The sequence below is a fragment of the Bidens hawaiensis genome, unplaced genomic scaffold, assembly GCF_021521415.1.
Source record: "Bidens hawaiensis isolate Kalapana, Puna unplaced genomic scaffold, B.hawaiensis_p1.1 tig00036756_1, whole genome shotgun sequence".
Classification (NCBI taxonomy): Eukaryota; Viridiplantae; Streptophyta; class Magnoliopsida; order Asterales; family Asteraceae; genus Bidens; species Bidens hawaiensis.
Genome location: NW_027496415.1, coordinates 15,359 through 29,598, shown reverse-complemented (window position 1 = coordinate 29,598; position 14,240 = coordinate 15,359). Strand labels below are relative to the sequence as shown.

Here is a 14,240-nt window from a genome sequence, read left to right as displayed (position 1 = left end):
ACACTTCAAACGTAAATGCAAAACCAAATATACCCGGCCAAACTTAACCCACACAAAGGAAAACCGGAAAAAAAAAATCTATACACAAAAATCTCACAATTATGATGGTATTAATTGAGACACAACCTTAATACTTTAAATTTCTTTACACATAATAATAATAATAATAATAACAATAATAATAATAATAATAATAATAATAATAATCTGATTACACTTTAAAAAATTATCTCACGGCTTAAACTGCTGATAAAACAAACATTTCCTACAGTTTGGTCTCCAAGTTTAAAAATATTACATAAATCTCAAAAAAGAAAGCACGAATCTTGCCATACGACATCTACCAGTCCCATATCTCTCCATCATCTATGCCGTTGACGACTGACTGTATACATTTGCTTCATTACTTCCTGCTTGTTTCTCTTCTTTCTTCCTCTTCAAAACGATGAACCATGTTAAAGCTTCACATAAAACTGAAATAACTGCCAAAGAACTAATTATGCTGGTGTATGCATTCTTCCATTTCTTCTCAGGGTCCAAGATTTCGAGTCCCTCATAGACGTTGTAGATGCTCAAGATGATTACGACATATCCAAGACCGCGGTGGTAGATGTTCCAGTAGAATCTGTATTTGTTGTCTGGTTTAGGCCTCAAAAGTAGGGCAAGGACCTACAAATTTTACAACCAAGCTGTTAGTTACTTAGTTTAAACATATATTTTACAAATTTTAAAACGTTTGGAGTGTCTGGAATAATAAAAAAAAACTTTTGGGTGAATCCAATATATTTTTATTATATTTTGATTTCTGTAAGTGTATGATATAAGAATTTTTTTTAAAAAAAACCGAGGGCTTCCTAATAATTAAGTAATTGCCAACAGCTAATGAATTTAAGTTTAAATATTATGCAAATAATATGTGAACATTGTGAAAGATAGATATTAGCTAGCATCATTGTGATAAGTGTACCTGAAGTGTTCCAAAAGCAAACAAGATCATTCCAATGTTCCTGTGAGCATTGTATTTGACTCCGTTGGAGTCACTTCCAAGCTTGAGTCCGGTGGCCCATCCAGCTACTCCGACAACATAGGCTGATGTTTGGGTAGCGGCATGGATGTAAAACCAAGCTGGATTAGCCACGTTAAACACCTTTAGATATCTTGCTGACATTGCTCCTATGGGCATCAATACTCCCCAACCAAACGCATTCAATACTCCATGAGGCTGCAGTCAAACATTTTTCATCATCAGTATCGAAAAACCGCTAGACAAAGAATTTATGTTATTCAAATTGGTTTATTGTTGCAAAACTTCTCAATTACTTGAAGTGCATTTACGATTTCACCAAGTTCTGCTTCCAACCCATTGTTAACCGGGGTTTTTCGGGTTGACCAGTTAAAATCATTTGTTGTTTTATTTTATTTTTTTAAATTAATAATCTGTTGCCATAAACTAACTTTATAATAAAAGAGAACTAGCGTAGTTGTTTTATATATATTTCCATTATTTTTGTAAAATTGTAAATTTATGTTTAAAATACAATATGTGAAAAAATCAAATATAAAAAAACTGGGTTAAACATTTCATATTCATGTTAATTAAGTTAAGAATACCATGACATATTATGTCTCGGTATGCTTATGATTAGGCGCGCCAACCCACAAAAACACGAGCAGTTAAACACCCTTAAATGAAAAATAGAACAAAGATGACTTGCATTTTTCTGCCTCTGTCGGGACCCACCAACGTTACCACCTTCGGAAACCTTCGCTAGACCAGTGATAAAATCTACTTCGCCAACAGCATGCCGATTATCACGACTCATCGAATGAATCCCCAGAACACCATTATTAACAAGACCAACCTGCCACACATGATTAAACCTCGTCCGACCGTTAAGCAACACCAAACTCGCATAAACCACCAGATCACCATTAACCCTCTCCGTGGACATGTTTGACACATCAAAACTCAACGAAGTCTCTTGCAAACCGGTCACATAACCATTTATGGCGGAAGTATAAACTCGAGCCGCTCCAGTTGAGCTCGTAACAGCAACAATAGCCTGAGCACCAATCATACCCGAACCATGAACGTTGAGAGCCCAAGAAACCCATTGAGATGTGGTTGCTCCGGTGTGGCGGAAAGCCACGTCGACGGTGCCGTTGGGGTGGTAGTTCCAATGAAGATGAGAATTCAAAACAGGTAAAGAAACACATGCAGCGTAAATTTGGTTGCTAGAAAACGTGCAGTTGTTGCAACTTTGAGCGGCAAAAGACGATAACAAAACGCATAATAGCACATTCAAGATTTTACCCATATCGATCGATTCTATAAGAAAATCGAAGCAGGCTGTGTGTGTTGGGTACGATGGATGTATGAATGTGATGAAAGGTTTGTTAAAGAATAATAAACCCTAAAGCTCTTTGTATTCTTATTTATAGATTACGATAGTTGGACTAGTTAAGGAAACTACCTATGTATTAGCCTAAATATGAGGTAACGCGGTTACTTAATTAAATAGGCATATATGATACAATTTGAAAACTAAGGTTATATATCTATCTATTCTAATAAAAAAAACTACTAATTCTTGTCACTTGTCAATTCCATAGCTTTCGTCACATTATTTTCAACCAATTTTATTATATGGTCCTTATCTTTTAAGTCATTTCAATATATGAAATCAAGTTTATTTTTATTAAACGTAAATCCTAACTAATTCATTTATTAATATTAATATTAATGGTGAAATGAGAAAATAAGGAAATATCAAACTTGAAGTTGCGGGCCTGTCAGGGTAAAATTTCAAACTCATGGGTAATTGCAAATAAATAAAGGTGTATTATTGTTAAAGAATTTGAATTTGTATGGTAATAAACTACAAATTGTTTTTAAGCTGGAATTCGATAAGTAGTGCATAATTTTTTATACAAGATTGATTTCAAATTTTGATTTAAAATTTTCTCATGTGCATTTAAACTTATGAAAATATGTATTCTCTTAATTTTCTCTATATATTTTGTATAAATATTTCAAACATGGATAGTGCATATACCTATTATATATCTTGGTTTTTAGCGTTAAATCATTGAAGTTGAATATTATAATTATAATTCATATGTATAATGATTTACTATATGAACTATCTGTCATTTATTTATATGACTTTTTGGTATAGTATAAAGGGTTTTAGCAATAAGAATATCAATATTTAGTTTTCAATATATCGATTAATTAAATATTCCAACAACTTCCCATAATAATAACTAATAAAACGGGATTATTATTTAAAATTCAAACATTCCCTATCAAATACTTTCAACTATTATAAACAAGAATCACTATTTTCACTTTATGCAAACTTCTAATATTCTACTAACCCTGAATAATCACTGCTATTTTGAACAATGACTTTAAGGTTAGTATGTCTTTGTCATTTTCCTAGCAATTACATTCATATGAAATGAAACAAATCATCTTGCTATGATTTAATTTTCGGTTTTATATGTGCTTGATTATACAATTGTTAAATGCCATAAATTCAATTAAAAATTTGTCATACACATAATATTACTGACATCAAATTTATCATGATCAATCAATTTCAAATTCTAAAGATTTTAAGAATGATTATATCATCAATGTTCATGTAATGAGGTTTTTGGAATAATCATGTTTTTTTGGATAAACATGAGCGGATAATCTCAAATGACATCATATTAATTGATTAAAATGTATGATATTTTATGTGTTTGAATATTTTTATTTTGTTAGTTTCATGGATAAAGTATCATTTATTTAGGGTTGATATGTACTTGAAGAACCTTATTTGTCACACGGACAACAATACGTAGACATATCAAGAGTTACAACCAGACATATATATTATCTTATCAAGAGTTACAAGCAAATTTGGACTATATGTTTTGATTTTTTGATACACAATGCCTACCGACCAATAAAATCACAAATGTAGTGTACAAGAAAGTTTTAACTTATTTGTAACATATTTGTATAATCTTAGTTATGTAATTTCTGTAATTTTAATATAAAATGTAATTGTATTAACAATATACGATTATTTTGTTGACTATATTTCACTTAATAATTAAAGTTTAAAATTTTTATCAATTATCCGTGTAATACACTGGGCTCAAACTAGTTATTAATAAATATATATAATTCAACGATAAAGTCGGGAATAAACTAGTAAAAAAATATATGTTTTCAAAAGCTAGAAAAAAGTCAAAAACACCAACGTTTTTTCCTTTATTTACTTACTAGCTTTGTTACACGGGTTAAATAGTTTGAATTATATAAATATCCATTATTTGTAGCCTAATGGTAGAAAGGGTTGGATTTTTTAGTAAAGACCCAAGTTCGATCGATCCTGATTAATTTTAAAATCAACAACTGGCCACAAATACCACCAGATATGACGAGTCTCCACAAGAGAAACTTGTTTGTCTCATGTAAATGTTAGCTTGTGCAATTTATGTACCACAACTGCCACTCCAAACACAGAAAGATTGCCATAAAATTATTTACTTGCTCAACTTGAAGTAACCTGAGAAAGATTACGATACAAAGAAAACTTGAAAGACAAATCGTTTAAAAAAGATAAAACCCACAAAAATCAAATGAGTGGAATAATATGGTTAAGGTAACTCCGGAAGAGCTTACATGTAAAAGCCCATAATCGGTTATTGATATAATTCTCCAATGGAGGTAAATGTCTCACGAGAGACTAATGTATTTCCAAAAAGAAATAATAAAACATGTAGGAGGTAAATGTCTCAGAAGAAACTAATATGCATGATTTATAAAGTTCCAGAAGAAACATTGTATATAATGAATATGAGATCTCTAAAAATTATGTAAATAGTACCATATGAAACCGGAATACAACACGTGTAAAATGAAACATTTTCATATGCTATAACAACAAAGTAATCAATGAAAGGATTGCGTATCTAAAACTCTATAAAAGTTCATACACATAAATGAATGCAGCAAAATGCCTTTAAGGCTAAACTATAATTGTTTGAAAAATAAAAAAGTTTTCGGACATGTAGTCCGAATACCCATAGATATTAAACCAATAGGGTACATATGGGTGCCTTTGAATAAATAGAAATAAAACCAATGAGATTGTGTGATATGAGGCACAACTTGTAGCACAGTTTTTTTTCTCAAATCCTTGAAGTTAACTATGAAGAAACGTATCTTCATGTAATGAATGCGATAACCCTTAGATGTTTAACTTGCCATACAATCTCACGACGACTTCAAATAAATTTATTGATGTCATCACTTGGAGAATTGAAAATGGCATCTACATAAAAATCCCAAAACGATAAAAATATCCAAAGCATTAAAAAAACGCCGCTAGATCTGTGTTATAAATCTCAAAACAATTTTATATGGTATCAAGAAAAAAGTGTACAATCAGTTGACTTGAGAATTAAAAAAAAAAAGGTATATTGGTTTTTAATGGTCCCAATTATTGTCTTTTGGTCACTGCTGGTCTCAATTAAAGAATTGGCTATTGATGGTCCCAACTTTTAAAATATTTGTTCCTAATGGTCCGCGACTAACAGAATCCTAACGTCGTTAGTTTCAGGTCATCGGGAAAACGCTTTTGGCCGGAAAATTCGAATTTGTTGCCGGAAAACACCACCTGAACACCGTAACCACCGCCAATTGACTCACCGCTAACCAACTACCACCACTTGAGCACCATCAACCGATTCCGACGATGGTTTAATGTTTTCGGCGACCTCAATAATTGGGGCTTTTACTAGAAAATGGTTCCTAAAGGTCCAATACGAAGTTACCAAGATGTTTGGGACGAAAATGTTGAGTTTTCGGGAAAAAAATTGAGTTTTCCGGCCAAAACCGTTTTTCCGGCGACCTGAAACTAACGACGTTAGGATTCTGTTAGTCGTGGACCGTCAGAAACAAATACTTTAAAAGTTGGAACCCTTAGTAGCCAATTAATTAGTTGGGACCAAAATTAACCAAAAGACAATAGTTGGGATCATTAAAAACCAATATACCTAAAAAGAAAAAAAAGGGATAAGTTTGATAAATTGAGTCATATCTATTTTATTGGCAATTCACTTTTAAAGTCCACTAAAATCATAGTTTACAATGAAGATATTATTAAAAAGAACTATCAAACTAGAGAGAGAATTTTAACGGACCTTTACACAAAGTAATTATATCTCGGCCTACGTTTCAGATATATGTGTAATATTTTCTCATCAAAGAAGCTACATCTAGAAGATGTTTGCAAGATTAAATATGGATGAAACTAATTCGTGAAATACAATAACATTTTTCTATTGGATTGATGGAGAAAATATATATATCATCATCAAGAAGAGGATAAAGAAATAGTTGGTCCAGAAGTATCCTAATTAATTTCGATCAGAGCTTTAATACATCCTGCAAACAAAATGAGGCATGTTATTGCGTTCTGGATACATGTATTAGCAAGATACAATTCTAAAAGCAACACGTTGCACTCCTTTTTCCCCTCACTTGGGTTTGTCATATGGGGTTTTCTTAATAATATTTTAACGAGCAATATAATTGATCCAATAGAATGTGTTTATTTTATAGGTCCTGAAGTAGTTGTCAGTTTTGTGTAATGTGCACTACACTTAAATTCCTTTAGCTAGTATAGTGTCTCAGTTGGTTTTCCCAGCAATGTTTCTAATTAGACAGCATCATCAAGCATTTTAAATGTACATTGATATCTTTAAGCAGCTCGGGACATGGTTTTGTTCCATAACTAAAATACGGAGTCCAAGCTTATGATTAGGCAAGATATCAATCATACAAGCATAGCTCAATCTCAATCCATACACGAATTCATTTATAGAGGTATGCGGTTTAGACCAAGTTAAGGACCCAAAGACTGAAGACCATACAACTTGCATTGTTCATATCAGAGACGACTATACTAGGAATCAAGTTAAGCAACAATCATAGAACATGGGATTCTACAAATTAAGAAATATGTGCGTTGTACTCTTTTCCCCTAACTAAGTTGTGTCCACTGAGTTTTCTTACTAAGGTTTTAATGAGACAACATCAGTTAATGCTGGTCCTTAATAACCGAGCCAAAATCATCATAGTACAATAATAATAATAATAATAATAATAATAATAATAATAATAATAGTAGTAGTAATAATATAAAATGTCTAAGGGGAGTGTTGTATATACAAGTTCCCAATATTATAGGTTCATGCCAATTTTAGATTCTTTTTAGGTTCAAGTGTTCAACCACCAACCCATTACCACTGCTCATTTAATACCCCTAGCTTTGGTTCGACCATTAACTATAACAAGTTACAGCGTTTAGCAATCTTAGCTTTCGGGTTTCAACCAAGTGTATAAATTATAATACTACCACTTGCGCTATTGCCAACCCATTTGCGGCCGCGGGCGGGTTCCTTGTTAATCAGGTAAGGCATACGTCTAACTTAGTTTTGGATTGTATCCCTCGAAAACCCACAGTTTTTTGGATAATCTTCAATCAACATGAAGTTTATGTTTATTGTTTGAAGTTTAGAATACTTGATACATAATTATATGTAATGTTAACTGATACATGAGTAAAATGTTATAGATTTCTGAATTATTGATTAATTTAGCAACTGGATTAGCATCACCGGGTTCATATGGAACAATAGTATCCAAATTAAGCGAATTGATGACCTGGCAGAGTGTTTAAGGGCGAGCACAAAATAAATGTTTTCTTTCTGCAAGTTCTTCAGCAAGCTCGCTTTGATGGTTGTCCATTATGTCCTGTTTACTACCACTATTAATGGTTTCGCCAACCTTAGTGTCTCAAATATGCTCCTTGATCCTGAAAAAAAAAAATTTAAAAGTATTACTGAAAAGAATATTCGAATATCCGCGACATGAACCCGAAAATTATGCCACACACATGAACCAGAATGCGAGACAAATATTCGTAGGTTGACATGAACACGGAACGTTTATCCCAAATTTTCTTAATTTTTACGTATTCCATATCAATACTTGAAAATTACAAAAAAAAAAAATAGAAATGTAAATAAAACAATTACTTTTAAAATTATAAAACTTGTCAATTTATCTTTTATATGTATGTATATATATTGTTAGGGGTCATTTAATCCCTAGCGTGATCCTAACGATTATCCTTATAGCTTGGATTCCGAGCTAACTGAGGGATCCTAAACTAACCGACTATACTTGTTTTATTTGTATTATGTTGCAGGCTCCTCAAAGATATAACGGCTAGAAGACTAATTCTACCTGAAAGACCGGAGGACCAGTTGAAATGCACGTGGGATTAGAGAACAAGTCTTCAAACGGTCACTTGAGCTAGGGTTCCCGGATTTGTAGGACAACTAGTTACTTGTACTATATAATGAGGCTTGATTGATCGATAGAAAACACTTGACACAAACTAAAAACACTCTCTGTGACTGCTAGCTTCGATCAATACTTGCTCTAGAGTTGTAAACACTATTTCGTATTAATAAATTGAGGCAGGGGATAATTTTCCCATCCCGAGGTTGTTTTTCGAGGATCCTCACCGAGATCTAAGGTTTAATCCTTGCTATATCACTGTGTTCAGCTTTACGTTTATTGCAATTACTTACCTCATTGTTGAAGAACACTTTAGCTCACTTAACGAATTTGTTCAATTATTGCTTCGGTATGTTTTGACCAAAACAGTTTGGCGCCCACCGTGGGGCAAGTGGTGTTTTTCATACTCAAATTCATATTCACATTCGTCCTAATCCATTACCTTTCAAAACTATTCTCAATCAAAAGTTACATCTTCATCCATGGCGACCGCAGTTCCTGGAGCTGCTCAATCACTTCCTCCTTCACCTACTGTCCAAAGGAAGACAACCAGCATCGGCATTAACATCTCAGGAGCTGGAGGATCATGCAACATGCTTACTCCTACAACAAGGCCTTCAACCAGAGCGCCACTCAAATGGGTCTCCCTACACGAGGCCAGTCCTTATGTCTAACGATAATATTTTTGATGTTTTACTGCAGATAAAGGAACACATAGAGACTGAAAGCAAACCAACAACTCTGTTATGAGGGAGCTCCGGGATATCCGAGCATAAAAGAGAAGCCGGCAGAGGAATCCTTCCAATGATACAGAAGGAATTGCAAAAAACTCAAGGAATTAATATCTAGTGTACCTGGGATAGTCCAGCCGATTTCAGAGGTAGCTCCAAGCAGTCACAGGATATCAAGATTCGCACCCCCATATGTGATGCTGAGATCCCGAAGCAATTCCAGACTCCAAGCATGAAGCTGTACGATGGAACCACAGATCATGAAGAACATGAAGCCTAATATCGGGAAAGAATGGAGATTAACCCCATACCTCGAAATCTCAAGTAATCATGTTTATGCAAAGGCTTTGGCTCAACCCTCATCGGAGCTGCATTGAAATGGCTCCTGAATGTCCCTCCTTTCTATATTAAATCTTTTTCTAATTTAGTTAATCTGTTTAATAACTAGTTTTCTTGCAGTGGAAGTTTCGAAAGGCTAACTAGTGACTTGTATAGAGTAACGCACGGCAGTGATGAACCTCTTAGGGATTTCGTCAGCAGATTTAGCAAGGAAGCTCTCGAGATCCGCAACCCGGATGTTGCAATGGCTGTGCAAGCTTTCAAGATGGGTCTCAACAAAGATACCCCTTTCTATGAAGATCTCATCATGGATCCCTGCAGGAATCTGCATGAAGCAAGAAACAAGGCTTTAAGGTTCATCAGACTAGAAGAAGCCAGAATGATTCAGAAAAGGCTGGATGGCTCCATCAGCTATAATCACCCAAACAGGAAGTCGGATTCCCTATCATCAAAACCATACCGACCCAAACCATATTTCAGGAATGATAGGGTCAACATGGTAGATGATGATGAGGATGGTGAGTCTTATCCTAAATTACATGATTATTGTTTTTCAGCTGATATTCCTGGATTAATGTGCGCTATGCAGGATCTAGGTGAAAAGGCAAGATGGCCACGAAAGAACGAGAAAAACGGTGCATGGAAGGACAAGTCCAAACGGTGCGCTTTCATGAAAATTTCGGTCACATAAGGGAAGACTGTATTGCTCTAAGGAAGGGAATCAACTATCTACTCAGCAAATATCACTTAAAAGAGTTTCTGGGAAAGAAGAATCGAAACCAGATCCAGAGCAAGATCCCAAAAGGGCAGAAACTCCACCACCGGGCGCTCTGATCTTGGATGTTATCTCTGGAGGATAGATATATGCGGCACGTCCAACTCAGCAGCTAGAAGTAACGCCAAAGTAGCTAAAGCAGAAAAGCCTGAGGGACTAAGTAAGACGATGACCCTGCCCAGAGAATGCGGGGTCACGTTCGATGATGAGGACAGGAACAATATTCAGGATCCTCACCATGATGGTTTGATCATAACCCTTTATATTTCTAATTGTTTTGTACGCATGATCTTTGTGGACAATGGAAGTTCGGTGAATATCATCCAGTTGGACACCCTAAAGAGAGAGAATATTCCAGAATTCGAGATCATATCGAAGTCTTCTGTCTTGGTCGTATTCAACGGAGAAGCCAAGAGTACAGTGGGAGAGATCAAGCTTCCTGTTTATGTTGAGGGAGTAAATTCTATCCATAAATATTGTGTTATTAATGCATTGACTCCTTTCAATGTTATTTTAGGCAGACCCTGGATCCATGAGATGAAAGCAGTTCCCTCAACCTATCACCAGTGCATCAAGATGCCGACGCCTTGGGGAATCATCAAGATTCAAGGTGATTAACAAGAAGCAAAACACTGTTATGCCTCGTCAATGAAACCAAAGGCTAAATCAACTCAAGCATAGCAATCAAAGAACAGAACACTAGATGTCTTGTAAGCAGCTGAGTAAGAAGTCAAAGAAGTACGATTAGATTATCAGGATTCCGGCATCAAAGTGCTAATAGGGACCGAGATCCCCAAAGAAATCGAAGATCAGTTAGTCAAGTTCCTTAGAAATAGGATCTCTACCTTTTCATGGATACACGAGGACATGACAGGTATTTCCAAAAATATTATTACTCATAAATTGGGTTTGGACAAAAGTTTCTGGCCAATCCAACAAAAGAAAAGGAAGTTCGCCCTAGAAAGAAATGCCATTATACAAGAAGAGGTACCTTGATAGGTACCTTGATAGGTTGTTGTAAGCTGAAATGATCAGGGAAGTCAAGTTCCCGAGATGGTTAGCTAACATGGTGGTAGTATAGAAGAAGAATGGCAAGTGGAGAGTCTGTGTCGACTACACATACCTCAACAAGGCTTACCCCAAAGATCCTTTCCCATTGCCGCATATAGAGTCCATGGTGGATGTGACTGTTGGGCATGGGATGCTGACCTTTATGGATGCCTCTTTGGGATTCCAACAAACCCAAATGGAACCCTCGGACCAAGAAGACACGGTATTCATGATTCCAACAAGTATATATTGTTACACTACCATGCCTTTTGGTTTGAAAAATGCAGGTGCAACCTATCAAATATTGGTCAACATGATGTTCAAAGAAAAAATGGAGGACACCATGGAGGTATATATCAACTAGGGCTGTTCAAAACCGGATATCCAAAGTTTCGGATATCCGAACCTTTCGGATAGTGATTTTCACTATCCGAATCCGAATCTGAAATTTCGGATATCCGAATATCCGAAAAAAAAAAACAACCTGCTTTAATAATAAAAAAAACCATAATCATCTCAAGAATTCAAAACACACAACAAACAATCAGACTCTCTGCATCTAATCTATCTAGGGTTTCTGTTCATCATCATATTCATCTCTAGAATTTAAAACCAAACATAAAACAACCAAATAACATATAATTCATTGTTCAAAATAAAGTTAGAATACAACATATTATTCCAAAACAAACATCTTGAGAATTCAAATCAATCTTCCAATTCTTTACTCCATGGTTCCAAGTTTCCAATATCCATGCCAACAACAAACCTGAAAAGTGGATTGATCTTTGTCGACGGCAACGATGGTGGAGACTGGAGACGAGTGACTGACGGTGGTGGAGGTGAGTGGTGGAGACTGCAGACGAGTGACTACGGTGGTGGAGACGAGTGGTGGTCGACGCCGGTGGTGGAGAGTGGAGGGCCGGAGGCTGGATCTAGGGTTTGGGTCTTGAGTGGAGAAATGAAAAGAAGAAGCGCTGCATATTATGAAAATAGATCTAGGGTTGTTGTTTATATTTGTTATATAAAATAAATTAGAAAATATTAAAATTAATATATCGGATACTTCGGATATCCGAACTATCCAAAAAATCTAAAAACCGGTATCCGAATCCGAATTTTCGGATATCCGAAAATTCGGATAGTTCAGATACGGATAGTCGGATAATTAGGATACGGATTTGGATTCGGATACTTTTGAACACCCCTAATATCAACGATATCAATAGGAGTTACACCTTCTGGTCTTGGGCAAGTTCTCATACATGCATTTTGGTAAATTGCATGAGTTCTTGCAATTCATTTACCCAACTATTTTCTCTTAAGGCAATTTGATACTTAGTTGGTTCAAGTTAAGATAGAAAACTAGCAAAGAAGTAGACATTTTCTTGTTGACTTATGGTGAGAAGACCATGTTGTACGTCACAAATTATCTGCTCTTGAGGATGGGATCGATGAAACACATAAGGAATAATGTCTCTTATAGTGTTTGAGAAAGTATGTGATAAAACTACTGACGGAGAACCAGTTGTTAAAGGTGGGGGCATTGGTGGTAAACAATTGTTCTGTGAAGCAACTGATGGGCCAACAACATTTTCATGTTGAGGTTAATTTTGAATATTAGTTGTTTGAGCATCAATATATAAACTCCCAGAATATCCTTGATTAGCATATTGAGCATGATCAATACTAAGAATGAAAATGTTGTTTTTCTCTATGTCTGATTCTTCAAAAATATATAGCCTGTTTGAATGAGTACCTGAATTAGCAAGCATGGATCTAGTAGCTTCAATGAGTGTGATGGTCTTTCTTTCCACTACTCCCTTTTGGTTGCCTTGGAATGCTGAATTGTATCATAATGCCTTTTGAGATACAAAAAGTATCTAGCACTTCAATCTTGAATTCAGTTCCATTGTCACTTCTTAGGATTTTCATAGGCAGATCAAATTGTTTCTCCACTTGTAAAAATGAAGTTCTTGATCTTTTCAGTTGTTTCATTCTTTGAGTGCAAGAAGAATGTCCAAATGTTTCTTGAGAAATCATCTACAATAACAAGACATAGCTTTTCTTTCCAAGACTCAGCATTCTAACTGGTCCAAAAATTTCCATGTGTAATATTAAATCAAGAAATAGATTTGGACTCTTCTATTGATTTATATGAGACATTATGTTGTTTGCCTTTCAAACAAGCAGCACCAATTTCATCACATAAACATTCTTTGACGGGTAGACTTCTAACCAGATGTTTCTTGGTTAGATTGTTAGTTGTTTGCAAATCAATATGGCCTAATCTCCTGTTCCACAAATCTGTTTCTTTTGTTGATGCCCTATAAGAAAACATGTTGCAATAGATATTTTGTTATCCTTATACATGTCTATAGCATAGACATTGCCACTTTTGTTCGCAGTTAACAAACTATTTTATGCAATCAGTGTTTCAATCTGAGTTGACAATTGTGCATGTTTTCTTAGTAAAGAAAACACCGTAACCTTTATCATACATTTTTGACACACTTAACAAATTAAATTTCAATTTTTCAATTAAGTTAACATTGTCAAGTATTAACTTACTAGCTTTTACTTTACCTGATCCTAACACACTTCCCTTTTCATAATTACTAAATTATACAACTCCTCCTCGATGTTTCTTGAATTCAGAGAGAAGAGATATGTTCTCTGTCATGTGCCTAGAGCCTCCACTATTAGCATACCATAAGCTTTCAAGGCATGTGAAAGCTCTCTACACATTTAAAGGAAAGTAGTTAGAAGGATTAACCCAAACCCCTTTGGTCTTGGGTTGCTTATTTGAGGAAGATAAATCAATTTTCTATTGAAGACTCTTTACAAGATTCATCAACTGTTTTTGATTTACCATAAGCACCTTAATCTCAACATTTTGTGAAACAACTATTTGAGTGTTAGAAATTGTTGTTTGCCTTGGTAAGATTTTTTTAGGTGGAGAGTCAGTTAT

The 14,240-nt window shown here is 34.9% G+C and overlaps 2 protein-coding genes across 2 annotated transcripts; one reads left to right on the top strand and one right to left on the bottom strand.

The window, feature by feature from the left end:
- Positions 1-222: 222 nt before the first annotated feature.
- LOC143588751 (cytochrome b561 and DOMON domain-containing protein At5g35735-like) lies at positions 223-2,318 on the bottom strand. Its single transcript, XM_077069676.1, has 3 exons — positions 1,716-2,318; positions 968-1,222; positions 223-669 (listed from the first exon to the last, which is right to left on the bottom strand). The coding sequence occupies exons 1-3, from the start codon at positions 2,316-2,318 to the stop codon at positions 367-369; spliced, it is 1,161 nt and encodes a 386-aa protein (XP_076925791.1). The 3' UTR covers positions 223-366.
- An 8,069-nt stretch (positions 2,319-10,387) lies between these two features.
- On the top strand, positions 10,388-10,837 carry LOC143588752 (uncharacterized). Its single transcript, XM_077069677.1, has one exon. The coding sequence runs from the start codon at positions 10,388-10,390 to the stop codon at positions 10,835-10,837; it is 450 nt and encodes a 149-aa protein (XP_076925792.1).
- The last annotated feature ends 3,403 nt before the right edge of the window (positions 10,838-14,240 follow it).

What these genes read in the sequence shown, in the direction of transcription:
- LOC143588751 (XM_077069676.1), bottom strand. Translation starts at nt 2,318, where the DNA reads ATGGGTAAAATCTTGAATGTGCTATTATGCGTTTTGTTATCGTCTTTT. An exon ending in CCCGACAGAGGCAGAAAAAT is followed by an intron (nt 1,223 to 1,715) that starts GCAAGTCATCTT and finishes GTTTGACTGCAG; the next exon opens with CCTCATGGAGTATTGAATGC. An exon ending in TTGCTTTTGGAACACTTCAG is followed by an intron (nt 670 to 967) that starts GTACACTTATCA and finishes TAAAATTTGTAG; the next exon opens with GTCCTTGCCCTACTTTTGAG.
- LOC143588752 (XM_077069677.1), top strand. Translation starts at nt 10,388, where the DNA reads ATGACCCTGCCCAGAGAATGCGGGGTCACGTTCGATGATGAGGACAGG.